Source organism: Zea mays, chromosome 2, assembly GCF_902167145.1.
Source record: "Zea mays cultivar B73 chromosome 2, Zm-B73-REFERENCE-NAM-5.0, whole genome shotgun sequence".
Classification (NCBI taxonomy): Eukaryota; Viridiplantae; Streptophyta; class Magnoliopsida; order Poales; family Poaceae; genus Zea; species Zea mays.
This window is the reverse complement of record NC_050097.1, coordinates 185,703,851-185,730,039: the sequence shown is the minus strand read 5'-3', so window position 1 is coordinate 185,730,039 and position 26,189 is coordinate 185,703,851. Positions and strand designations below refer to the sequence as shown.

The following is a 26,189-nucleotide window of genomic DNA, read 5'->3' as shown; positions in this document are numbered from 1 at the left end:
AATCCAGGGACCGGGTTCGGTTGAAACCACGGACGGCACGCGCCACCACCCACGTTGACGGCGATGGTCGTCTCGCGTTTTCCGTGGCGGTGGGTCGTAGCTGGTGCGGCGGTGGTGCCTTTCGTCTCCTCCTCTGACTCTCACCCGCCGGTCCGGTCTGGTTCGAAGAAGAATCAGCGCTGAATTTAGCTGCGCGCGCGGCTAATGCCACTCGGCGCTAGGAAGTGGAGCACGTACGATGAGGTCTGCTATCCACTCCAAGTCCTATACCATGCATGCTGCGCATGATGAGGTCTCCTCGCCTCGCAACTCGCATGATGGAGCCTTGGCGAGCAAAAGGGGGCGGAGTACGTGCCCTTTGTAGTAGTCGTGCCAGAGTACTGGAGTTGACCAAACTTGGAGTCATCCAACTCCAATCTTCCTATCTCAACCAAAAAAAAACCCCTTCACCGATCAAGGTCTACTATTCTTTAGTTGAACAGAAACGGAAGTGGAATAGTCGAACGATCCACTATAGTTCATGTAAATAGGATAAATATTCACGAAATTGCCGGGAAATGACTACGACAACACTCGTCACACACTCTTGTACAACTCTTTAAGTTGTCTCATAGAGCTAGTCTCTCGTAATCACAGCTACAGGGATGGCAGACACATAAAATCATACTCATACCATTAAAAATCCCTTAATACTTATACCTATATCCACTACCCATCGTAAGTATAAAGTCATACCTATATTCACCACGGGTAGTGGTTACCTAACGGGTACCTATAACCTCTAACATTATAGTAGACATGATCATTTAAATCGCAAAAGTATCAAATACAAATTGTTGAAACCCCAAACCTCATCAATATTGAAAAGATGTTAAAATAACATAGTATCTTTATGCTAGCATGGAAAATTCTTTGAACCCAACACAATTTTATCACAAAGGTCAACAACACTTAGCATTGATGGTAACCACCATAGAAGCCCATGCATAAAAGAGAACAAGCCCCTTAATCCGAACCTACATATCATATGTTAGCGGGTTTTCTATCGGATAGCAGATATGGAGCAAAAAAGAACATACAATGTGCACCATACCCGATGGATATAACAAAAGACCTAATAAAATACCCATAGTTATCAAAATTCGCCATACTCGTACTCTATTATCCAGCAAGGCTGCATCGGATTTCGGGTACCCATTACCATCCCTGTTCGGACCTGCATTTGGATTTCCCAGATCGAGCTCTAATATTTTTTTCCACTCCAAGAAGCAACGCCTAATTAATAAACGACACTTAGGGGGTGTTTGGTTTCTAGGGACTAATGTTTAGTCCCTTCATTTTATTCCTTTTTAGTGTATAAATTGCTAAATATAGAAACTAAAATAAAGTTTTAGTTTCTATATTTGGTAATTTTGGAACTAAAATGGAATAAAATCTAGGGACTAAACATTAGTCCCTAGAAACCAAACACCCCCTTACCGTTGCCATCAACGCCTAATATTGATTGCACGAACCAACCACCAGGGTTCCTTCGCGTTCGTGAACAATAATGCGTTTGACATCATGCACGCGCGCGCCGGTAATATGAACGCGGCTCTATTCGCGCCCTTGTTAACCAAAACAACGAACGGTAGTCCCAGTCCCAGACTCCCACCGCAGTACCGCACAGCACTGGGCACAGCACTGCACCTCACCTCACCGCACAAAAGTGTCGCGAGCTGGGTCCAGTCCAACGCACCGCCGAGGCCGAGCCATAGCGACACCCCCGCCCCACCTCGTCAGAGTTATATGTAACCTCTGCGCGAGGGCGAACTAACCGTACCGGGAGTCCGGGAAAAAAAAAACGAAAAATATTGCCATTCACACCTCCACTCCATTCCAAGTGCAGAGGGGACCGAGGGACGAAGAAGGGCCAGAAGGAGAAGGCGCGATGCCCGACGCGATACCGGCCTGCTTCCGCCGCGTCGCGGCAGCACCCGGCGGGCGGGCGTCGCCGGGGTCGGGGCCCGGCTCCGGGGTGGGGACGAGCCTGGCCACGTCCGTCTACACCACGCGGCTCGGTCTCGCCGCGCTGACCTGGTCGCGCGCCGCGCTCGGGCTCAGCCTCCGCGCGGTGCTCCGCGTGTCCGCGGGGCCCGCGCCGTCTCCCTCGGCGTCCGACTACGGCGACGGCGAGGTGGAGTACGGGGGCGCCGAGAAGGGCGACGGCGAGGGGGAGCAGGACGCGACGGTGGCCGTGCGCTTGCGGCCGTGGCTGCTGTGGCGGCGGCGCGGGTCCAAGCGCTTCCGCGCGCGGGGCCGCCGCGTGGACCTGGCCTGGGACCTGTCGCGCGCGCGCTTCGCGGCCTCGGGCTCCCCGGAGCCCGTGTCGGGGTACTTCGTCGCCGTCGTGGTGGACGGCGAGATGGCGGTCGCCGCCGGGGACATGGCGGAGGAGGCCTACAGGAAGACCAGGGCGCGCCGCCCGCCCGGCCCCGGCTCCGGCCCTGGTCCCGCCCTCGTCTCGCGCCGCGAGCACGTGTCCATGCGCGACGGGGCCGGCGGCGGACACCGGACCTGCGTCGTCGTGCGCGGCAGGGAGCGGGAGATCGCGGTGGATCTCGTCTCGCGCGCGCAGGGCCAGGGCCAGGGGCGGGAGCGGGACAGGGCCGAGGTCGGCATGTCGGTCTCCGTCGACGGCGATCGCGTGCTCCACGTCCGCCGCCTGCGCTGGAAGTTCCGCGGCACCGAGAAGCTGGACCTCGGCGCCGGCGACCGCGTCCTCGTCTCCTGGGACCTTCACGACTGGCTCTTCCCCGCGCGCGACGCCTCGCCACCCGCCGCCACGGCTCCGCCCGCGCACGCCGTCTTCGTCTTCCGCTTCGAGCTCGCCGGCCGCGACGGCGAGGAGCGTGACCCGGCCGACGCCAGGGAGAAGGAGGTGCTCCAAGTCGGAGGCGGCTTGGCGGGGTACGTCGACGGTAGGAGGTGGGGGAGAGGGGACTGGAGCGAGAGCAGCAGCAGCGGTGAGAAGCGGAGGACGAGGGGCCAGGCGAGCAGGCTGGCAAAGGCGAGCTCCTCCTCGTCGGCGTCAGTGGCTTCCTCCTCCGCGTCGTGGGCGAGCGGCTCCACCGTCATGGACTGGGGCAGCCCCGAGGAGGCCGAGCTGCAGAGCGGCGACGGCTTCTCCCTCCTCGTCTACGCCTGGAAGAACTAGCGTGCTTGGGCCTTGGGCTAGCGGCGGCCAAAGGGGCTTGCCCGGCATTGTTTCGATTGATGATTGGTTCACAGTTCAGTGAGGATTTCTCTTCCCATTGTTGTTGTAAGTTGCAGTTGTTCAGCGAGCAATGTTCTTGTGCAGCTTTGAGTGCTCCACTGACCAAAGCCATTTCTACCCAATTCCTTCCATTGACGACTAGTACTCAATTACTCATTGGTCTGCAAACAGTAGGTGGCAAATCGCTAACTGATTTGGAGCTAAACAAGTGATCGAGTAACTAGATCTCTTGACTTAGAAAGAAAAAAAAAACCAGCTTCTGCGCCTTGTTTCCCATGCCTCCCGTGACGGAAAATAGCTGAAAAGATTGGGTTGCTCGGCTATTACTGGGAACCGCGAGCTTAATTCCCAATCATGGGCAGATAGGTGCCAAAAAGCCTCTGGTTGTTTTGTTTGGATGGCGACGCGGACATGCTGGTTGCTCCGCTGGGATCGATCGAGTGGCTCAAGTCTGGTGGTTAAGGCCTGCTTAAACAATGACAAGTTTGGGGCTTGCCATGAGTGCTGCGTCCAAAACAAATGCGTTATGGGTGCAAAGTCTTGGTAGGCTGTCACGGGGCATCATCAGCAACTGGCTGATGTTGTTTTGAAGCGCGCTCGTAGTGGAGGTTGTTTTAAATCGAGGCAATTGCAAACCATGTAGTTGAACCCAGCTGGACGACGTCATCAGCACGGCATCCCCGTCGGTAGTAGGCCCGGATCCAGGCGCTGCGTTTTTGGCAGCGGTGCTGCTTGAGCGTTAGGCTATCTGCACTCATACTACTCTAAATTTCTACCCTAAAAAGAATATTCTGTCCTGGTCAGCAAAATTCTTTACTCTATATCACAATCCTCCGCACTCATGTTTACTCTATACCATATATTCTATTATTTCTCTCTCCTGGTGCCCCGCCTCTGGTCCCACAACCTTTGCTGCCTCCGGCCCCGCCTCTCTCCTGGTGCACGGAGCAGACGTATGCAGTAGACGTTGCTGCAACTCTACATTTAAGGTTTCTGGTTTGCTTGCTTGCCTTAGCGTACCGGTCCCAGTACACGGCTGCAGCACTCGCGTTAACTCTATCCGCATAGCGTACCGGTTCCAGTCATTCACTGCGGCTAGCCTTAGCATTGAGAGTTGAGACGGGAAGGAAGTGCGTAACGCGGATGCCGCCGAAGCAAACAAAACTGCCATGTCCAAATCCATCCCCCCTTTGCATACGGTCGTGGGTAGGGCTGGAAAAAAAGCTCGAGCTCGACGAGCTGGCTCGGGCTCGCAGCAGCTCGGCTCGGCTCGGACCGGCTCGACGCTCCGAACGAGCCCGAGCCGAGCCTGTTTTTCTGGCTCGTGAAAAGAGCGAGCCAGCTCGGCTCGGCTCGGTGCAGCTCGCGAGCTGGCTCGTGGCTCGACCCAACAACAATTTGTTACATAAAATCTTAATTAGCATATAATATTAATACCGAGTAGACAATTAATTTATGTTATTTGAGATTACTATACAAAAATAATCTATTTTATACATTATATTAGTGATATATCTATTTTACTAATTTAAAATATGTTATTTAAAATATTTTTAAGATTTTATATTATAATTTAGAGAGCAGATTTAATTTTATGCCTAGGCTCGTTGGCTCGGCGAGCCGGCTCGCGAGCCAGGAACAAGCCGAGCCGAGCCGAGCTCGGCTCGTTACATGAGCGAGCCGCAGCGAGCCGAGCCGAGCTCGGCTCGTTTCCACCCCTACCTCGTGGGTGGAAGTGGAATGGAGCGTTAGTACTCGAAGCGTCCACCGCACGTTCCCTGTAGCTGATGAAGCAACGGGGCCGTGCCGGCGATCCAGGTTGGGACTTGGGACAGCCGAACGGGTGATGTGCCTGGGCGAGCACCTGGCACGTGCAACAATAATAACACATTTGACGCTTTCGCACGAGATGCCGTCATCAGAGACGGCGACGATGGCGCCGCAATCTGCGGTCCGGCGGGGAAGGGACGGGTCCGTCACCGTCAGGTCACTCGCGCGGTGCATTTCCCGTGGGCGCTCGCTGAATCCCGTGTGCGCACTTGGGGCCCCCGGCATTCCCGAAGCGCACGGCCGGATGGGACGGCACCGGGGACACACCACACCTGCATGTGGACGGGGCCCTGTAGTGCCGGGCGTGGACGATGCTTGCTTGCTTTTGCTAGACGGGTTCGTCCTCTAGCGAGTGGCACCACGTTCCTGCCTTAGTTCCTGGTGTGGTGTCCCCTATCTCGGAAGTCGGAGTAGGAGATGGGATGCCTCGTCAATCATCGCGCGCGGAACTGCAAGGCCCGTTTTTTTTTTCGGCAGGGATGGTTCGAACATGAGGTGTTTGGTTCAAGTCCAATCTGAAATAGTTTTGTTTGTTCACTATAAGACACCTTTCATGTTCTTTGTAGAGTAACACATACTTCATCCGTCTTAAAATAATAGTCGTTTTAGCTATAAATTTTTATGTCCATATTCATATATGAATGATTATAAGAAGTGCTAATTTTTTTATGCTATAATATAAGTTGATGATAGGCCAACTCGATCCATTCCCCCAATCAAGCACCGCGAATTCGTCAAAATAAGGGTTTTTTATCCCAACATTTGAGCGAAGTTTTAGGCCCGGTTTGTTTGGATCCACGCGGGTGGCAAACATTTGCCGACTAATATTACTACCTTGGCCTTCAAACATACTGGCTAATAAATTATCTAATTGTTAGCCGGAGGACTGGCAAAATATTTGCTCATTAGCCATATCGCATTGCTAATTGGTGTTAATAGATCGTGTAAAGGTAAAAGGCATCTATTAGCCAGGACTCCAAATATACTCTGACTAGTTATTTGTCGGCTAATTGTTAGCCACCGGCAAATAATTAGAAACAAGTCCTTACTAGTAACTAAATAGAATGCAATTATTACATTTAGAGAATAAATTAGTGAACAAAAAAAAATGACACGTGTACACCTACTCGGCTACACTTCTTACCCCGTGTGTGTTGGTTGGATCATGGCAAATGATCGTATCTACAGTCTCTACACCTTATTGCTATCCTGGATCTGGATAAAGGCATGTACAACCTAGCAACTATGTTATAATTCTTTAAACACTATATACACCTAAGAAACTAATTCATATAACCAATTATATCTAAATCTTGTATCTTATTCACTAGAATCTATCAATATACGGCTCATTTATGTGGGTTGTATATGTTTAGTCGTATCTAGATTTAGAGAATCATGCTAGAGACGTTCATTCACCAAGATATATTTCTTGTATTTTTTTTATACTTACCCTCTTACATACCCCTTAAGATATAGGTCATTTAATCGGGTTGTATTTGCCATCTCCAGTACATCCTCTATCACATCCCCTATTTCAAATTTTACTACGTCATCAACAGTCCCACGTCCCATGTTTTACCCTATCCACTGCAAGGATTACCAAACCATTTCAACTAAAAAACTGCTACTGTCCGGTATCAGTTTTCCATCGAAAAACTACTCAAAACTGTTAAAACCAACCAGCTTGACAATTTGAATTCAAATTAAAAAATCGATAAACCGACCAAAACCACCGATAAACTGCTATAAACCGATGGTAAATCGCCCATTTCAAGTGGTAATCTAATTTTCCGTAGGTTTTTCAATTTTTGAAATGTTCCTATTTTAAATTCAAACAATACGGTTTCCAAAGATTTCTCGGCACTAACCCGTTATTTTTTCGCCAGTTTTTGTTGTTTCTTATCTTTTTATTGTTTTTAACAAAAAAATGTTGATCAATTCAAAAATAAAGTAAAATTAAGAATAAGATATGCTAGAAAAATATTTGGACGTTTATCATATTTTTTACAGATTTTTGTTTTTTCAATTTTTTAAAATTTTAATAGAAAGTTTAAAACAACCCGATGGAAAACTGTTCCTGGGACGATGACCAGGCGGTTTCGAGGGTTTACCACCAAAAACTGCCGGATTTTTCATCCTCAAGGGCTTGTTCGTTTACGTCGGATTGCACACGGAATCGTTCCAGCTAATCAAAGTTTATATAAATTAGAGAAGCAATCCAGCTAAGAATCGTCCCGACCCACTAATCCGGCACAAACGAACAAGGTCTAAGGGATCCAAAGATGACTCGAAAATGTCTGATAACAGAGGCTTACGACATAGGTAGGGGTGGTAATAGATCGTGATCCAAATGTTTCTTTACAAATTGATAGGGTTCTAAATTATTTTTAGTTCAAAAATAAAAACAAATAGAGCCTCATCCTTATATTTTATTGTATAAAATATAGAGCCTATATTGTCAACTATAGTCATAGGTGAAGATCCACCTTTAAGCCGACATCTGAGCAACATGCCAACATGGGGCAGCTAAAGCAACGCCAGTTGCTCCACCCTTAGTTATGCCGAAGTACACGAGGTACAGAGTTCAGTTCACAGTATTGGCAGCAGTTGCACAGCTGGAGACACGGTGGCTACAGCACGCCCGAATCGTAACAGCATTCAATCAACCAATAATATTGTACAAACACCAATGAAGACTATCTGTACCGGTACTGGTGGTGTGGTCCCAAGCTTACAACACTGTAATATCTTTGCTCTGGTAAACCTACTTCGACAGCCAGTAGATGAAGATGAGAAACGTGCAGACAGATGCAACGAGCGAAAGAATGATGGTATCCATGGATTTCTTCCTTCTGATCGATGAGAGGACGTGGTTAATCTGTAAGGTTGAGTAAGGTTTCCATGAGATGTATATCCTAAGAAGGCAATGAATGGACTTTATATCAGATGCGATACATACTGTTGGAAGCTGGCTGCTGACGTTGCTTATCTTTGTAGTGATGCCACCGAATGTTGACCGTTGGGTCATGAGAGAACCAAGTGTTGCCTGAGCTTGTGATATCACGTTATCCATCTGGTATCATTAAACATACAGTAACTCCTCAGGCATACAACTGACAGCATTCATCATTCTGAAGTGAAACATGTAGTATTCCAGACAAAAGTAGTAGCTCGACAGAAGGCTCTCCCTGAAACTATCAAATCGATGGGTTTGCTATCTATAACAAGTATATAAATATTATGGTGGAGATTAGTAAGGTCAATAAATGCAACAGTAACAATAATAAATCCTTTTGGTAACTAAACTGGAGATTAGTAAGGTCACCAAATGAGAAACAAATAAAATCTTCTGCCTTTAGATGATTCTTTCCCAATACCAGCAAACAAACAGAGGTACAACTTAATCGACTATCTCGCCCCCAATACCAGCAAACAAATAGAGTACACTCAATCAACTATCTAGCCTTTCCATATCAGCCACATTTTAGAGAAAATTCTTTCTATGTCATCAAAACTTATACTTATCCCCCTGCCATTGAAAAAAATATGAGTTCCCTTATATGCCATTGGTTTTATATTTTTCCCTCTAGCTGCTATTGCAGTTACATACTGTATAAAATCTCCGTTACTACTATCTGTGCTGTGTCATCCTATCTGATCTATGTAACTTCCATGCCCGTATCACCGCAAGAAAAAAACTAGTCATCCATGCCGAAGGCTTCTATGCCACGTTGTAGGCCTCTCGCGCTGCACGTCACCACTCGCCACTGCAGGCCACTCACGCCACAGCACAGGTTTAAATTCATATTGATGCTTCTTTTACAGGAGTGTCCTTCCATATTGTTCTCTCAAGAAGAAATAGGAGAAGAGAAACAGTTGAAGGATTGTCCGAAAGGAGGATATATTTGTACCTGTCCAGTACTCCTGCCAATCGCAGCTTGTTCCCTGAGAAGAACTTGATCAGCTGAGTCTGACGGCTCCTCAACATCAAACTTTGCTCTGTCAAAATCTCTCAAGTCAAGGAGAGAAGTATGCTGTTGTTTTGCCCTGAGACTTGATCGAAGCCGATAGAATTCCTATATTTGATGAAACAAATCATGGTGTCAAAATGGGAGTACAGTCATGTTATATACGGTGCTTTCTTAGCAGTACATTCAAAGTAGTTATGATGAATGGAACTTAGTAGTCTAAGAGGCAACCAGAACCTGAGTAAGGTCTTGCAAAATCTCCATATGACGAGTCAGAGTATGAGAAAGAACTTCAGAACCTCCTGATGATACCCAAGTTTGCATTTGCGAATTCACTTGCTGTAACTGCTTCAGTGATCTTTCTATATCAGACTCAATGTTGTCCTCTGAACCGTCTGATTTCATAGAAACCAATTTACGGTATGCAATCATTTGGTCATCTAACTGAGCTTCCAACCTCCTTGCCTGAAAGGGGAGGCAATAAACCATTCAAAACACGCTAAACCTTAGACACCATTAATCAGACAAGACAAGAAAAACAGGAGTATCCTACAGCATCATGAAACCACAAAGACGTAAAGTTAGCTAATACAGTATGCCATGTTTCCGAGCATTGGCAGTCTTAAACCACTATAATCATATTACCAGTAAACATACATGGCTTCGTTAGGAAGACAGAGAAAGTCAATGAAAGGTTCGTTTAGAGAAGCAGGAAACGAAATCTAGACAGTATAGCATTCTGCAATCAGTGCATCGTTGCTACAGGTTGCCCCTTCACTAGGAGAAATGCTAAATGACGTTACAAGCGAACAACTAGACTAACGGATCATCGAAACGAATCCAATTCAGCTTTTCTCGGCACAGCATTTACTCCCGACACGAGTACCCTACGGAATTCGACGACCAACAGAGCAGCCTCCTCTAAAATCGTCCCTCCTCACTTCTGCGCACCTGTATCCCCACTCCATCGCGGAGTTGACGGGAGCCAGATCCCAAGTAGAGACTAGGGTGGCCCATACGGGGCTACGCAGCCGCGAGACGGCGAGAGCGGGACCGAGAGGATCCATGGAACTGCGGATGGAAAGAAAAGCGCGTGTGGTCCGAGGGCCGGGTCACCTGCTTGCGAACGGCGTCCCAGGAAGACGCCTCCATAGCCCCCGCTTCCTCCTCGTCTTAGGCGCCTTCCTAGAGGTTCGTCGTGTCGGGAGGACAGAGATCCCGTCAGCCCGCGGCCACGGCCGCGGCGACTGGCCTAGATCTCGCGGCCCGCGCGGGCGCGGACGGCGAGCGAGCGAGCGAATAGGTGGGAGGGTCGAGGACGGGCGCGGAACGGGTGGTTGGTGGTGGCCGAACCTGATGCGCCGATGTGTTTGGCGAGGGCTCGTATCGGGTCCACAAACGACCGCCCGTGCACAAATGCACAACGCGCATCAAGTCCACACATCCGGCAACCAACGGTGGTCTTTTTTCAAAGAACCCCACGCTCAGCTCGTCACGCTCGCTTGCAATGTTGCAGAATTCGTCCACGCGGACGGTCCATCCGATCGCCGCTCACTCCGGCGACCCGCGCCCTCGCCGACCGACCCCTGCCAACCGACTGCAGCACACGGCAATCAACTGCCGCCCACGCCGACCGCCGCGCACCGTCGCCGTGACGGTTGGCTAGGATTACTACGGTGTTTGTAATCGCTCAACAAACGCAGGGAATTTGATGTTGTCATGTACGTAGTGTGTTTGGGATCAAATGGAATTTGCCGCTCAAAACAGTTTGTATGCTCCAGGACAGGTTCAGGCTCACATAGCCAAGCTGACATTGGATTCCTTTTCTTCCTCCTAGTTCAGGATCACATAGCCAAGATCCTTTTGCTGCTGTTTTTTTTTTGGAGAAGCAAACAAGCACACTGAATAGTAGTACTGGATGTTAGCTGAAATTTGGCTCTGTTGGCTCTGTATTTTTATGTGCAAACAAGCTCTGAGTGTTTTTGTTATTCTTATTTGCAAACAAGCTGTACAAATGCATTTGCTTGAATGTGCAAACAATATTGGTTACAAAATCAATTTCTGATCAAAATCAAAATGAACAAGCTGTACTTTATTCCTCCTTTCATATCTCAGGGTTACAGGCTTCACATGAGCCAACAGAACTCACGCCTCCAATGCAATCTACACAAGCTCCACATGAGCAATCTACAGAGACTCTAAACAAACAACTTTCTATAGGTATTGGCCTCCAATGCCATCAGCTGCAAACAAGAGCGTGATACAGACGCTTCACTCTTCATTTATTGAGCGATTCAGATAGGCACCACGCTTCTTCAGGCACGAATAGCACGCCATCTCCAAGGGTCGTGGAGAGATGCGCGAGGCTGTGCACGCCATGGCAGGGGACCCGACCGCGGTCTTGGAGATGGGCGTGAGCGCGCTGCTATCCCGCGAGCGCTACCATGGTAAGCCGCTGCAGGGAGCCTACGGACGACGGCTGTAAATAGTCGAAGCGGCCGGCGACGTGTGGACGGTGGGCGGCGACATCTGGGCATCTTCTGCCACAACCGCAGCTGGTGAGTGGTGACTGGTGGATATCTCCAACAACTAGCCGGACGTTCATCCCTTCGTTTTTATTGAGAACTACGTTACCACGGATCACCAGATCCGCTCCCTTCTCTCCCGTCAGCAATAGAGGCGTAAGAAGCTGTAGAGTACCCGTCTCCCTTCCCATTAGCACGACAGAGAAAACACAATAGACACGTGATATAGGGTTGGGCCTCTGACCTCTTTCTGATCTCTGTCATATGAAAGGGTGTACATGTTCCTTATATAGAAATGTGAGACCCCTCAGGGGCAAAGCCGGTATTTGCCCACATAACCCTGACTAGGGTTACTTAACACTCTCCCTTGGGCGAATACCGCGACCAACACATGCCTCGTTAAAACTCCGAAAAAAACCCAGTGGGAAAATGTGGAGAAAGAGTGCATGGTGATACAAATTGCATTTGCACTTTGTTGCCTCATTAAAAACCTCATGTGAGAAACTTCAAGAAAACTCACCAAGGGAAAAAGAGTACAACAGCTATCATCAGGACAGATTTCAATCCTCTGGGATCTAGATTCTATCGAATCTTCTACAAGGGCTAACTTTAGAAATGTGCTCCTCTGATCCTTGCAAAATCGTATCAATAAGGCCAAACATCTTCTGCTAGAAGTATATGCACATAAAGATTTAGCAAACGGATTGCATATCCTTGCAAGGACTATTTCAGGAACTTTACCTCTACTCACTTCTAGGATATACGAGGTAAGTGCACGTATCAATATAAATAAGCCACTTTGACTGATGGTGTTCGATCGACTGTATCTATATATTTGATAGAAAGTTCCATAAAGGTTCACATATTGATCATCAAGCTCACGCCTTCAGGGCATTGAATATGACATTTATTGTCTCACGATTGTGATCAATATAAGCATTCGCTCCCCCTGACGATGACATCTGTCAAAGTCGTTATCCCTCATCACTAAAGCATATTCTTCAAGATATATGTCTTATTGTTCATCTGGAATAACGATAATGGATGAGGTTGGGGTGCTATCATTATCTATCTTACACCACAATTTATACATAGTTGTGCAAAGCAAATAACATATTCTTCAACAGGACTTAGGGGATACTATAGTTGCAATAGTACATATTCTAAATATGACACATCGCTCCAGGCGTTCATCCATTGCAACATCTATGATAGTGTAACAAAAGTCCATCAAAGATCGTAATCCATCAGGGATTTTTCATCGATCACATACATCGTTATAGTCTATCATTCTAGCACAATGGGGATATTATGCCAGTAACACCTAAACCTTATAGGTTTCTGCCATCAGGGCTTTAGAGGATACCGTAATTCCACATCTACTAGAAAAAAACCATTAGTAAAGATCGTGGAATGCACATGTGCTTATTCGGTGAACTTTAAGTCCTTTGGTACCTCGTCTTATTCCTTTTCGGGTCTGTATGGGTCTTTATCCCTTTATAGGGATTATCAAACTTTGGTGTTTAACATAGACTTTATTTCTTCTGGAAAGGTTCCATTAAGGAACTATAATCTCATCTAGGAGATATTCTCTCTACATAAGATAGTGTTCATTCGTCAGGAATGTATTATTCGGTACGAGATTTATATGTTGCATATTTATAATTCAAAGATATGGGTCCTCCTAGGATCTCATGATGGATCTTCAGAATCCTATTAACTGCATATTTTAATTCATGTCATTTGCCAGATATATTACATAGCGGAACAGTGTTTATTCAACACATATGTGGGATGGGTCTCTCACAAGACCACTTGAACCATCGCATTCACCACACATTATTTCAATAGTGCCCATAAATGTCCGAACTTCAAGCTCGTGACTTTCATTTTGCGATTATTGGTTTAGCCTCGATTGCATTTATCAATGACCCGATAAGAGAGCTTCAAGCACTCATGCCTAGGACTTTGTTTTGGATCCCTTTGCAATCTATAGAGGCAATATAGGTGTCGACACATTTGTCTCCCACATTTAATAATGATCTTCGTCATTTCCCAAAACGAAAGATTCATTGTTCCGTATTCCCAGCACAATGATATTGCGCGCATTGCTAGGAATTTCATCATCAAGATGAACCTCTTCGTGAGGCAAATCACCATCAGGGTGAATTAATCGGAGGAAAGTTATCACAGACCACGTGAATCTGTAATTAGAACATATGCTTTGACTAAGGCTGATGGATCATATTCGCAGGCGTCCCCGAGAATAGATCAAATACCAATAAGTCAAATGTGGATATGATATTAATCCCGGGTATATCCACATCTACATCAGGTAGAAGCATTCAGGCCAATATGGTTACTCCTCAACGATTTCTGGCAAACTCCATATACACAGGAGTACACACTGAACGACAGGTTCAGTTTGGCTTTTGTGCGTTTTATAGAATATTGAGGCATTACACTATATGGGCATTCCTCCCCCTAATGCCGAGATGTTCTAAAAGCATACAGATAAAATCCCCAACCACAATCATCCAGTTGTGGCCAATGTATGCTATTGTGGTGATTTATTTGGGAATTCTTACGCACATTACATATAGGGGTTTTATGCAGTGAGCTTTGGACTTAGATTAATGTAGTGGCATGAATACTACATATTTGTCCTTCACATGAAGGGTTAGTCTCAACATCCAGCGAGACACGCAACAACAAGTTGCTTCATGGTTACATTTCTGCAAACTTATTGTTATTATTACCAAATGCACAGTCAATCATTAAGATTTAGACTAACATGCACAACACTATTTTATCCACAAGGCTTCTTCAGGGGCTCATGAATACCATTCGTCATTTGGAGCCATTAGTTGACTTCATATCAACAAGTAAAATGACCATCAGGGTCTAACACTCACAAAGACATTCACTGGTTGCATTGTGCTTTGAGGCACATAGGAAAATGTGTGTTTATATTGGTAGTAAAGTGCACGACATCATGCCAATGCTGCCAAGCAGAGATTTTTATATGCAGAGATGTATAGTCCAGCTCGTTTTATTATTGCCCATTGTTTACCCAATTACTCATACCGGTCTGAAATTGGGTATCAATTTATGCAACGTTTCTAGGTATAATAATTTTGAGAGAGAACTTATAACAATAGTTAATTATTTGTGGTGTTGCCAGCAGGGCAAACATTTCTCCTCATATTATATACCAAATTGTTCTATATAGCATTATTTCGATCTCTTCATTGTTCAGCAAAAAGAGAAGCTTTGAAATAGAACAGATAAGGCCAAGAATTCATTTTATCTGGGAAATATCACCATATAACTAGCTTATGATGAAGCAAATGATGATAACTGCTTGGGAAGAACGAAACAAGACTGGTATCCGCCCAGGATCCATCTTCAACAACAGATAGTACTGCTCTCATACGAAGAAATCATCAGGAGTAGAGAGGATACAACAGGTCTCCATAAGATCTTCATATTTCTATAACAAATTATCATCACTAGTAGTCTAGTGGTCAAGACATATGACTCTTCTGGCTCCGAGGACCAAGAATATGTTAATGTCTAATTTAGCTTCAAGCTCTGTGGTGATGTGGATTTCATAGTTATTTGTCTACTCTTCTCACTTTTGGTAGATCGAAGGTAGATAATGGTAAGCATGCCAAAGGGTGGAATTCAGTGTAGTTCGGCTACATAAACCCCAGGTATGTGTCCATTCAGGACCGACCTTTACCATTTAGCTTACAGTGTATACCAAATTGTCAAAGGACTATCCCGAGTCAATTCAGTGACTATAAGTATTTACAATTCCGAGAGATGTATGCGACACGAGCATAGAGGTCCTAGATAGAACGAGTAAAGTGGTTCGACGGGAACACACTATGGTTTTCACACCAACATAGTGAAAAAATTCTCAGAATAACCTTTCGATGTACTCGCAACTTCGTGTTGCTAGGGTACTAGCCATTTATCTCAAAGTTCGCTTCATGTCGTTCAACGACAAAGAGAGCAACATGTCAACATCTGGTTGAGCAATGTATAACTGAGATTTATAGCCTTAAATCATTTGGTAAGGTCTTATTGCTTACTAATAAAATCCCAATTTGTGATGTCTTCTATGCCAAAAGGGCTTTCATGCATTATATTATATATCTTCGGTTTACTTCGGGTAAAACTTTATGCATGAGGAAAGATGAGAGAATTATCTTATCTGTGTTTCATTTATATTTCAATTTAATTTCCCAGATTTCCAAGCACTATATAGCTTGATATAGTTGTTATGGCCACTTGGCAATATAAATAAATATATGATGCCACACAACACAGTCAAATAAAATATAGAGACAAACAAAACTGTTTACGAAGGTTGCGTATAATGTGACTTTAGGGGCTTGAATAACCCACCGCAATCCTCGCGAGTACAAGTTCTAGCGTATCTGATGTCAACGCGTGTGTGGCCATCTGGGCTACCACAACACAACAAGCCTTCGTAACAAGCGCAACAGGCGCAGTTGTGACTCGGTAATTGGGGTACACGATAAGTCCACGCAACGTGCGCAACAGGCGCAAATGTGACTCCATGATCACGGCAGACAGACAGTGCCTACAGGGCATGCGAAAAATACGCGACTCAGCGATGGCGGTCTGACTCAACGGGAGCGATCCGATTAATGGAGAGCGCGACATAGCAATCACATGACACAGCCAAGTACGTACGACACAAATATTGAGTCGTGTTGCCAGGGCGCAGCCAATGTCATAATTTAGTCGATTAATAACGCAGCCTGATTGACACGTGTGAGTACCCAATATATCATTTAATCGCTCGATGTGAGTACGAAAGTTCAACGCAACCCAAATATTTTGAGCGATTTGAATATACGAAGTATAGCTCTCACATGCATTTTAATAATTTTCTGCTAACTATTTATTACGAGAAATAAAGCAGAAAAATAATACTACAATTAATGTATAAGCATAAATAGATCAGGTATATGAAAGACATTTTCTCATATCCAAGCATGCATTTTTCTAATAATTATTTACTGCGGGAAATAATTAATTAAAATAGAAATTACAGTCTAAAACAATCTCGATTAATCTATAATTTTCCGTGGAAGAATTCACGAGCTCATAAATAGAAGCGGTCAAACCATGGATCAACGAGAGAAAATCCTACTAGAACCGTTACGAACGACCGGTCGTAATGTGCAGGATGACAGGAGAAAAAATAATTAAAAAAAACGATTGACTCGCTCCTCTTTGTGCCTAGATTCCCGGCCATCACCAGGAAACGTTCAATGCCGCATGTAGGTGGGGCTCGACCGTATCACGCAGTAGGGATATCTACCCGTACGGGTCAACGTCTCAGCAGCTCAGAGCGAGAAAAAATCGGCCTCATCCCGTCGACCCCCTCGGCAAGACTCGCCGGCAACTGGAGCACATGTCGCTGCACCAGAGAGAGTAGACTACACACTGGTATGGGCGACGCGTGCGGAGATCGTCAGCAGGGCGGTACACACGGCTCGCGCGGCGTGCGGCCAGCAGGGCCACCAGCCCAGCACGTAGGCGTGAGCATTGCCAACAAGGCATGGGTTCTCCGCAGCCATACGAACGAGTGCAGAGAGAATTCGGTCTCCCTCCGATGTGGATTCGTGTGGCCGTGATGGTGGTAATGCACGTCAGTGCCATGGATGGACACATGCCTGCGGCTAGTACATGAAGCTTTTTTTTTTCTAATCTTCTGCGATTCTTCTCTCGATTGAAAAGTAAATTGCAGATTCAATCAAGAAATTGTATACCGTATTTCTTGATGCAGAACGGAAGTGAAACCTGTCGCGTAGGACAGTTCGGCAAGGCCGAGGGACCTGCCGGCGTGACGGGGAGTTGATGCAGATCCGATCCCGCAGCAACGTCGAGGCAGAGCGTGCTGATAACGTATTGAGAACTACGTTACCACGGATCACCAGATCCGCTCCCTTCTCTCCCGTCAGCAATAGAGGCGTAAGAAGCTGTAGAGTACCCGTCTCCCTTCCAATTAGCACGACAGAGAAAACACAATAGACACGTGATATAGGGTTGGGCCTCTGACCTCTTTCTGATCTCTGTCATATGAAAGGGTGTACATGTTCCTTATATAGAAATGTGAGACCCCTCAGGGGCAAAGCCGGTATTTGCCCACATAACCCTGACTAGGGTTACTTAACAGTTTTATTATAGGCTCTTGTCGCGAAGTAGAGAGGAAATCCCACTCTACAAGGCTCACTCACCGTCACCGGTCAGACCGTCAGAGACAGAAAAGTGCCGTCGTTATTACATCAAAAAGGAATACTCTACTCCACTAATCAGAGAGAGAATGCCGCCGCGCAAGCGTGTGTAGATCCTCCCGTCTTGGTCCACCCGAGGAATGGGCTGGGCCACGAAACCTCAAACCTGAAGGAGCCACCTTTCGATCAACGGGTCACGCAAGGTAACGGGAGACCATGGGCTGGACCGGCCCGATCCAAGTACTTGACAACACAAAAGCGGACACGGAAAGAAACGGGATGGGAAGATCTCATCGGCTGGGGCAATATAGATCTGGGAAGTCGACCTGGGCCTCCACTCCGCCTCGGTCAGAGGTCCGCGGCTCTTGACCGTGTAGTGACCTTCGACTTGACTTGGGTGGCGCCGCTGACTTTGCGATTGCGAGATCTTCGTCGGGTTATTCGGGACGGCAGCTGCAACTGCCCGGACGCCTGGAGTCCGGGACCGCTCGCTGGACGCCCGGATGGCATCTTCATCGACGTCGGAACACTGCTGACGAGCAAGGAAGGTGAGAACTGAGAAGTGAAGGTGAGAACTGAGAAGTGAGATCTGTTTAACATGTTCTATGCCACTATATCTATATGTCTCTGTGTGAATTGTGATGCTTTGCGAGAGACGATACTCTAAACGTTTGCGTTACGCTGTATATTCACTAACCGACATCGGGATTGTATGGATACCCATGGGTATTTAGTACCCGGTCGGGGATGGGTGTGGGAGGATTTTCGTACCCGAGGTCGGGTTCGGGTTCGGGGATGGGGGCGGGTCTATGTTCATGGGTACGGGTCTGGGGAGTTAATCTCCGCTGAGGAATTCCCCATTGACATCTCTACGTATAACGATGCGAACATTAGCACAAACGAAATCAGGCGCAGATCTACCTAAAATATCACGAATTTTGGGTTGCGAACACCAGAGCCGGCCCTAGGGTGTGGGCGGCAGCCTAGCGCCGAAGGTATAGGCCCCTTTGGGAACCTTAAATCCCCTTCGGGATTGGAGGGGGTTGAGGTGAAAATAAACTAATTTTCTCTCCAATCTCCTTCAATCCTGAAGGAGAATTGATTATCCAAACTAGTCCTAAATATATAATAAGTATACATACATACATAGAGAGATGAGAGGGGCCTCCATGTTAACTTTCGCTCAGGGCCTCTAAAATGTCAGGACCGGCTCTGGAGAATACCTCCATATTTTGTTCCTGGCTTCTTTGTTGGGAGACATAGGAGAAAGAGAAACGCGCAGACCATGACACGCACACAACATCAAAAAGAGCATTAGATTACAATTTAACTATCCATGATCAATAGGGCATCAGAGATTCATAGATCAGACCGAGAGGACACTAGGACATTAGACCAAACGACGTCACTGTTCATGCTCTAAGGAGTGTTAGATTGGGACAACTTTGGGCATCGGAGCATCGAACAAAGAGTATGACATTAGATAAGTTCCATAGAAGTAAAAGCGGCACCAGACTGGTTTAACGACTAGTGCTCACAAAGTAGCGATTGTGAGGCATTGGGCCTTACACATGGTCCAACAGGCACACTCTTTGGACAATTTAAGTGATATGAAGAGATGGTTATTGAAGTTGCAATGGCTATAGCTCTCCTTGAGGACTATAAATATGACTCCAACCAACCATGTGAGAAGTGTGGGAGCTGGAAGACATAACTATTGAATCGAGACATTTATATGAGCTCTAGACACTCAGGTGCTCAAAGAATCAATCGATAATTAGCGTAGTGCTTTGAGAAGTGCTTACGTTATTTGGACCACTACTTATAATGCTTGCTCTAGGTTTAGTCCTAGTGTTTGAGTGAGGTTTGCATACCTCTTGCCAGTTGGTGCTTGTGCGCGCTATCGATGTTGCACTCCGAGGGGCTTGCAATCTTGCAAGATCACACCAACTATGTTGTGGCCACTACTATGTACTGGAGACTACGAGGCCCTTAGAGTTTTAGTCAAAACCCTGATAGTAAAGACAATGGGAAGATGACAATAAGAGGCCATCTCGAAGACCCAATTGCGTACAGAAAATGCCTGGGGTTATACACGGAGTTATCTGGTCGAAAGCTCGGCTGTTGCATGGTCATCCTTGCGATGGGTCCTACAAGGACTAGGAAAACTTACATGCTTCTCGATACCTCGGCAAAAACTACTACACTTGTCAATGAGAGTTTGTATATCTATTGTATTTTAGTTTTCACATTAATATTGTATATCTTGGTTGTGTGCTTTATCTTTCTAGCTTAGTTGATAGGATTAGAACCTAGGTTACAAAACTTTTTGCGGTGAACATAGTAACACATTTATCAAAATCATAACACATATAGATAGTTTATTTACCGTATAGGTTTTGACTAGGCAAACTTAAATGCCTTAGTTTATAAAAAATAGAGTTTTAAAAGTTGTCTAATTCACCTCCTCTTAAACGTATTGGTCCCTTCAATCATTTTGGTGAAAAATGGTAGAAACAATGGAGGATAAGGTAGGGAATGGCACCTCCTTGGATGAATGTGTTCAGGATGAGAGGGGGTGCAGGATGTGGGGTTTTATACTGTGGAGCTATCACTATCGGCTCAAATGAAAAGCCGACAATGATAGGTCCTACCAGTGGCGGATCCACAGTGAGGGCAAGGTGGGCCATGGCCCCACCTCAAATTTTATAATCTTCATAATATGGTATAGGAATAGGAGCCACGGAGCCAGCCGCCAGCCATCCATAATCCATTCGACATGAAATCAAAATCGCAGTGGCAGCAAGTTCTGCCGTTCGCCCAGGCGCCCAGCCAACCGGCCGTTCTGCTGTTCGCCCAGCGGCCAGCGCAGCGCCCCAGCCGGCGAGGCCAGGACCCAGCCACGAGCCACCCAGTCTGCACCCAGACGGAGACGGTAAATCCTTGGTCCTTCCGTTCTGTACTTCTGTTCCATGCCTAGATCTGCCTCTGCGCTCGTCGCTCGGTGACTCGGTCCTATAACAGCGTAGTGATTTAGATTTATAGAGCCGATTTGGCCATTTGGGGCAACACTCCATAAGTCCATTGGTGAGCGCAAGGTGTTCGGCAAAATGCTCCAGCCCATAGAATTCAAGTTAACAATTGGTCAATTGTTGTGTTTTATCGGATATTGTTTCTATGATTTTTTAGGCCTTTAAACCTCACAGAAATATTGGGCGAAGCAAATGAGAAGGTTTTTCCAGCCACTTTCAAGAGGCTCTGGCACTAGTGCTAATAATAATGTGAATAACACACCAACTGTTGGAGGGACGTTCAATCCGGATGACATAGTTGCAGATCCCGCTTTAAGGAGGCAAATTTATGAATATGATAAAGATGTCCAAGATCAAGTGAGAAGGGCATATGTTCTGAATGGTCCATGCCAACCAAAGGGTTTAGATTTCCCTCGTAGACAGTATGGACAAAGTTCAAGGCGTTTTAAAGAGGAATGGTATGACAAGTATGATTGGTTGGAGTATAGTGAATCAAAAGATGCAGTGTATTGCTTTTATTGCTTTCTTTTTTAAGCAAGCAGTGAATTGTGATAAATATGAAGCTTTCACTAAAATTGGGTATAATAATTGGAAAGATGCAGTTGAAAGGTTGAAATCACATGTTGGTGGTGTTAACAGTATCCACAACAATGCTAGGTTACATTTTGATGATTTTAACAACGACCAAAGACAAAGCATATCTACTCTCATGTCTAGTGCCAGTCGTGAGGCTGAAGACCTTTATAAAATTCGTTTGACTTCTTCATTGGCTTGTTTAAGATTTCTTTTGATGCAAGGTTTGGCTTTTCGTGGTCATGATGAGTCATCTAGTTCGTTAAATAAGGGAAATTTTCTAGAATTGATTTATTGGATGAAAGATAAAATTAAAGAAGTGAGAGATGCTTTTGAGCATGCTCCAAGAAATTGCATTATGATATCACCACATATTCAAAAAGATCTTGCAAAGTGTTGTGCTCAACAGATCACAGACATCCTAGGAGAAATATGAGATAGAAACTTCTCTATTCTTATTGATGAATCACGTGATGTTTCTGTTAAAGAACAAATGGCGGTGATATTGAGGTAATAGTACTTTCATATTTTATTTGCATATTGTAGTTTCATATTTTATTTTCATGTTGTGTTGCCTAGCTAACTAATTTTTTATAAGATAGATATGTGAATAATCAAGGCCATGTGATGGAACAGTTTCTTGCGCTCAAGCATGTCAAGGATACTACATCAGAAGCCTTGAAGGAAGCTATTTTTGGCCTTCTTGATCACCATGGATTATCTATATCCAAGATCAGGGGGCAAGGATATGATGGAGCATCGAATATGCGAGGTGAATTTAATGGCTTACAAAGAAAGATACTTGATATTAATCCACATGCCTATTATGTTCATTGTTTTGCACATCAACTCCAACTTGTGGTGGTTTCTATTGCTAGTAGTGCTTGTTGCCAATCAGTTCATGACTTCTTTGAGTACATTCACTTAATTGTCACCACCACAAGCTCATCTTGCAAGAGAAGGGATGCTCTAAAAGAAAAACACCACTAGAATATTTTAGAAAAACTAGAAAGGGGTGACATTTTATCTGGTAGAGGTGTGAATCAAGAAATTAACCTTGCTAGATCTGGAGACACAAGATGGGGTTCACATTATTTAACATTGCTTCGATTAGAGACAATGTGGGACTCAGTATTGCATGTTCTTACCATTGTGCATGAAGATGGTCGTGGACCAACACAGGCAGCGGGGTTGATTGAAAAAATGGAGAGCTTCAAATTTGTTTTCATTTTAAAATTGATGTTGAAAATGCTTGCAATCACAAATGAGCTCTCTCAAACCTTGCAAAGGAAGAATGCCAACATTGTTCATGCTATGGAGTTGCTTGATGTTGTGAAAACTCGAATGGCTATGATGAGGACAGATAGTGGTTGGGAGTCATTCTTTCAAAGCGTGAAAGAATTCTGTGCTCAAAAGGGTATTCCTGTGGTAGATATGGATGAAGAAGTGCCTATTAGAGGTCGTTCAAGGCGAGATGGCTTCACAATCACAAACCTTCACTACTACCGCACCGAGATATTCTTTGTTGTTCTTGATAAAATCAACACTGAGTTATGCCATCGCTTTAATGAAGTTTCTAGCGAGCTGCTTGTTTGCTTTTCTTGCCTCGATCCAAAGAACTTATTTTGCGGTTTTGATATAGAGAAACTTGTCCGACTCGGTACTCTATATGATAAGGATTTTTCAGTTATTGAATGTGCAATGTTAAGAGAACAACTTGAGACATACATTGTCCACGTGCGAAGGCATGCTGCTTTTGGTACTTGTGAAGATATTGCATCTCTATCTATGAAGATGGTTGAAACTAAAAAGCATCTTGTGTTCCCTTTGGTTTTCAAGCTAATTGAGTTGGCCTTGTTATTACCCGTCTCAACAGCAAGTGTTGAGAGAATATTTTCTCCAATGAACATCATTAAGAGAGAATTGCGTAACAAAATTGAAGATGATTGGATGAATGATTTGATGGTTTGCTATACGGAGAAAGAGATATTCAAATCCCTTGATGATGAGACTATTACTAGAAGATTCCAGGGTCTTAAAACTAGAAGAATGCAATTGCCTCGAGTCACAACTACAAGATTGACAACTTAGTTATATTCACTACACTATTTTCATTAATGTACTTTTCTTGTATTGATGTTCATCTAATATACATCTTTTCTAACTGTAGATTGGATTTTTGTTGGTGATTTTGGTGCCACACTGCAGATTAAGAGAGAAGTTTCGGTATGCATGTTATTATGAAACATTTATAATATTATTACTTAGCCTTTATATTGTCATCATAAAACTAGTTTTATCTTGTGAGTTGTGATCTAGTCTAGTGATTTAGCTTTTATAATGTTGCCCCACCTATAATTTTATCCTGCGTCCGCCACTGGGTCCTACACCACTGCTGGCTCATGCCATGAACCGGTAGTCACATATCAATCCTAGCCACAATATTATTGTTAATTTATGACTTAAACCGGAAGTGGTATCTCATTGTGGATTTATGCTTTGATTCGGAAGTGATAGAAAACTTTATTTCTTGCTTTTAAGAACCCTTAATTATTTTTGAATTTTAAGTTAAAATTAGATGTTGAAGATTATCTATGACGACGGTTTCCATACCGATAATAAACCCATAACAGGAATCCATACTTTCAACAGTAGCAAACAACTTGATTACAGACCCAATTAATATCCGATGCCTACTTCAGCTGTAGTCAAAAGGAAATCACCCCCCGACGGATTCGACTCGGTTACTTCTTCCTACGCATGCGTCGTTACTGCGGGCTGACTAGATTTGCTTTCGCTTGGAGCTAGGTAACCCGGCCTAGTGCATGCCCAACAATAATACAATAGAGCTAGCTAGCTAGCTAGAGGCCTAGAGCTAACAGATTATTATTGCTTAATGATCAATCGGCTGTACTAGTGGCTAACTACGTTGACCTCCGTTGCCATTTCTAAACAAAACTAAGCAGATAGCAATACAAACAAACAAAACCATGTAAGCATGCAGGCCAAAGTTGGGCGCACGAGATCACGATCCAACGTACGAAAGCAACTAACAAGCAAAGCAGGCCAAAGTTGGACGACGCACAAGAGGACACAACCCAAGTCAAGACTGGATTTGCTTCTACGCTCTCTCTATATAGTTTAATAATCGAGCCGGTCGGTCGATGATGCGTGATCTTAGGTTGATCGATCTCTCATTCATAGATCAATCAAGTGAGTGCAGACGTGTAGTAGAAAAATCAGTGTGAAACCACTCGCTTCACCATCCTCGCTCGTCTCGTCTCCTGCTGGGGGTGCAATTCCAGCCCATGGTGCAGGTGTTGGCACTCCAGCGCCGCGGCGGATCCCACGCGCGTGATGAGAAATTCGGCGAGCTAGGGGTAAGAAAAGATCTAACATAACAGTAAAACAGTTTTTCTACCAGCCGTCCGATATAAGTTTAAAGTTCGACGCCTGTCAGATAAGCGATCAGATATTAAGAGTATATTTAAAACCACTAAAGATAATAGTTAGCCAGCTAATAAATTATTAGCTAGATTGAGTCAGCTAACACTAAGCCTGCGGCACCCATAAATTATCACTGGCGGTTTCAGTTACCGCGCGCCAGTAAAAAAAACCAAGTGGGCCCGGCTTGGAAACCGCCAGTGAAAATCTAATTTTCACTGGCGGTTCTGTTACACCAACCGCCAGTGAAAATCTAATTTTCACTGGCGGTTCTGTTACACCAACCACCTCCTATTTCCACTGGCGGTTGTGTTAAGATAACCGCCAGTGGAAATAGGTTTCCACTGGCGGTTTTTCAAGCCAACCGCCAGTGAACTATCTGTTATAAATACCACTCTTCCCCCCCCCCGACAGGAGTTGTAGCTCGCAGCCAACTTCCATTGGAGGCGATTTTGGAGATCCAGATTTCACAAAATACAAGGGGGGGGGGGTTGGTCTTCATTTTTTGGAAGAAGGTGGATAAGAAAGGTTGGTTTATGTTTCTTTGTCAATTTTTGTTCATTCTTGCTCAATTTTAGCCACATTTTGGATCTAGGGTTTTACATGTGAGAGAGAAGAGTATAGCTAGGTTATTTTCTCTATTTCCTCAAATGAGGTTGCTTAAGATGGTTAGATTTTGTCTATTCCCTCTCCTTTTTCATGTTTAGTTCTCAAATCAGTTTATCCATGACACATATTTAGTTGCTTAATGAATGGTGAATGTGTTGTATGGAGAGGGAGGATGATAGGTTTGGTAATTAAGATTGTTTTTATTAATTGTTATGAAAGGTTGGTTTAATTATGTTTCAATTGCCAATTATTGTTCATTTTTGCTCAATTTTAACTACATTTTGAAAATAGGCTTTCACCATGTGTTAGAGATAGGTTTGGGTATTAAGATTTTTTGTTTATTAGTTGCTAGGAAAGTTTGGCTTATGTTTCTTTTGCCAAATTTTGTTCATTTTTCCTCCATTTTAGCCACATTTTGGATCTAGGGTTTCACCATGTGTTAGAGATAAAGTAGTTAGGTTGCCTAATCCAACCGCCTATGACCTTTGTTGTATAAATACCCCTTCATCCTTCCGGACAAAAACTGTGTAGCTCGCGCGCAGCCCAACTTTCATTGGAAGGCCAGATTTCACAAAATACAAGGGGGATGTTTTGATCTTTATTTTTTGGAAGAAGGTCGCTAAGAAAGGTTGTTCATGTTTCTTTTGCCAATTTTCTTTATCCATGATATA

The 26,189-nt window shown here is 44.9% G+C and overlaps 2 protein-coding genes across 2 annotated transcripts; one reads left to right on the top strand and one right to left on the bottom strand.

Annotated features, from left to right (window-relative positions):
- The first annotated feature begins 1,480 nt into the window (after positions 1-1,480).
- LOC103647426 (DUF868 family protein) lies at positions 1,481-3,378 on the top strand. Its single transcript, XM_008671964.4, has one exon. It carries the CDS (start codon positions 1,931-1,933, stop codon positions 3,194-3,196), a length of 1,266 nt encoding a protein of 421 aa, XP_008670186.1. The 5' UTR covers positions 1,481-1,930; the 3' UTR covers positions 3,197-3,378.
- A 3,994-nt stretch (positions 3,379-7,372) lies between these two features.
- LOC100282420 (golgi SNARE 12 protein) lies at positions 7,373-10,392 on the bottom strand. Its single transcript, NM_001155331.1, is given in 5 exon segments — positions 7,373-7,967; positions 8,049-8,162; positions 9,001-9,165; positions 9,295-9,522; positions 10,174-10,392. Coding segments are annotated over 5 exon segments (657 nt in total). The 5' UTR covers positions 10,210-10,392; the 3' UTR covers positions 7,373-7,853.
- Positions 10,393-26,189: the final 15,797 nt, after the last annotated feature.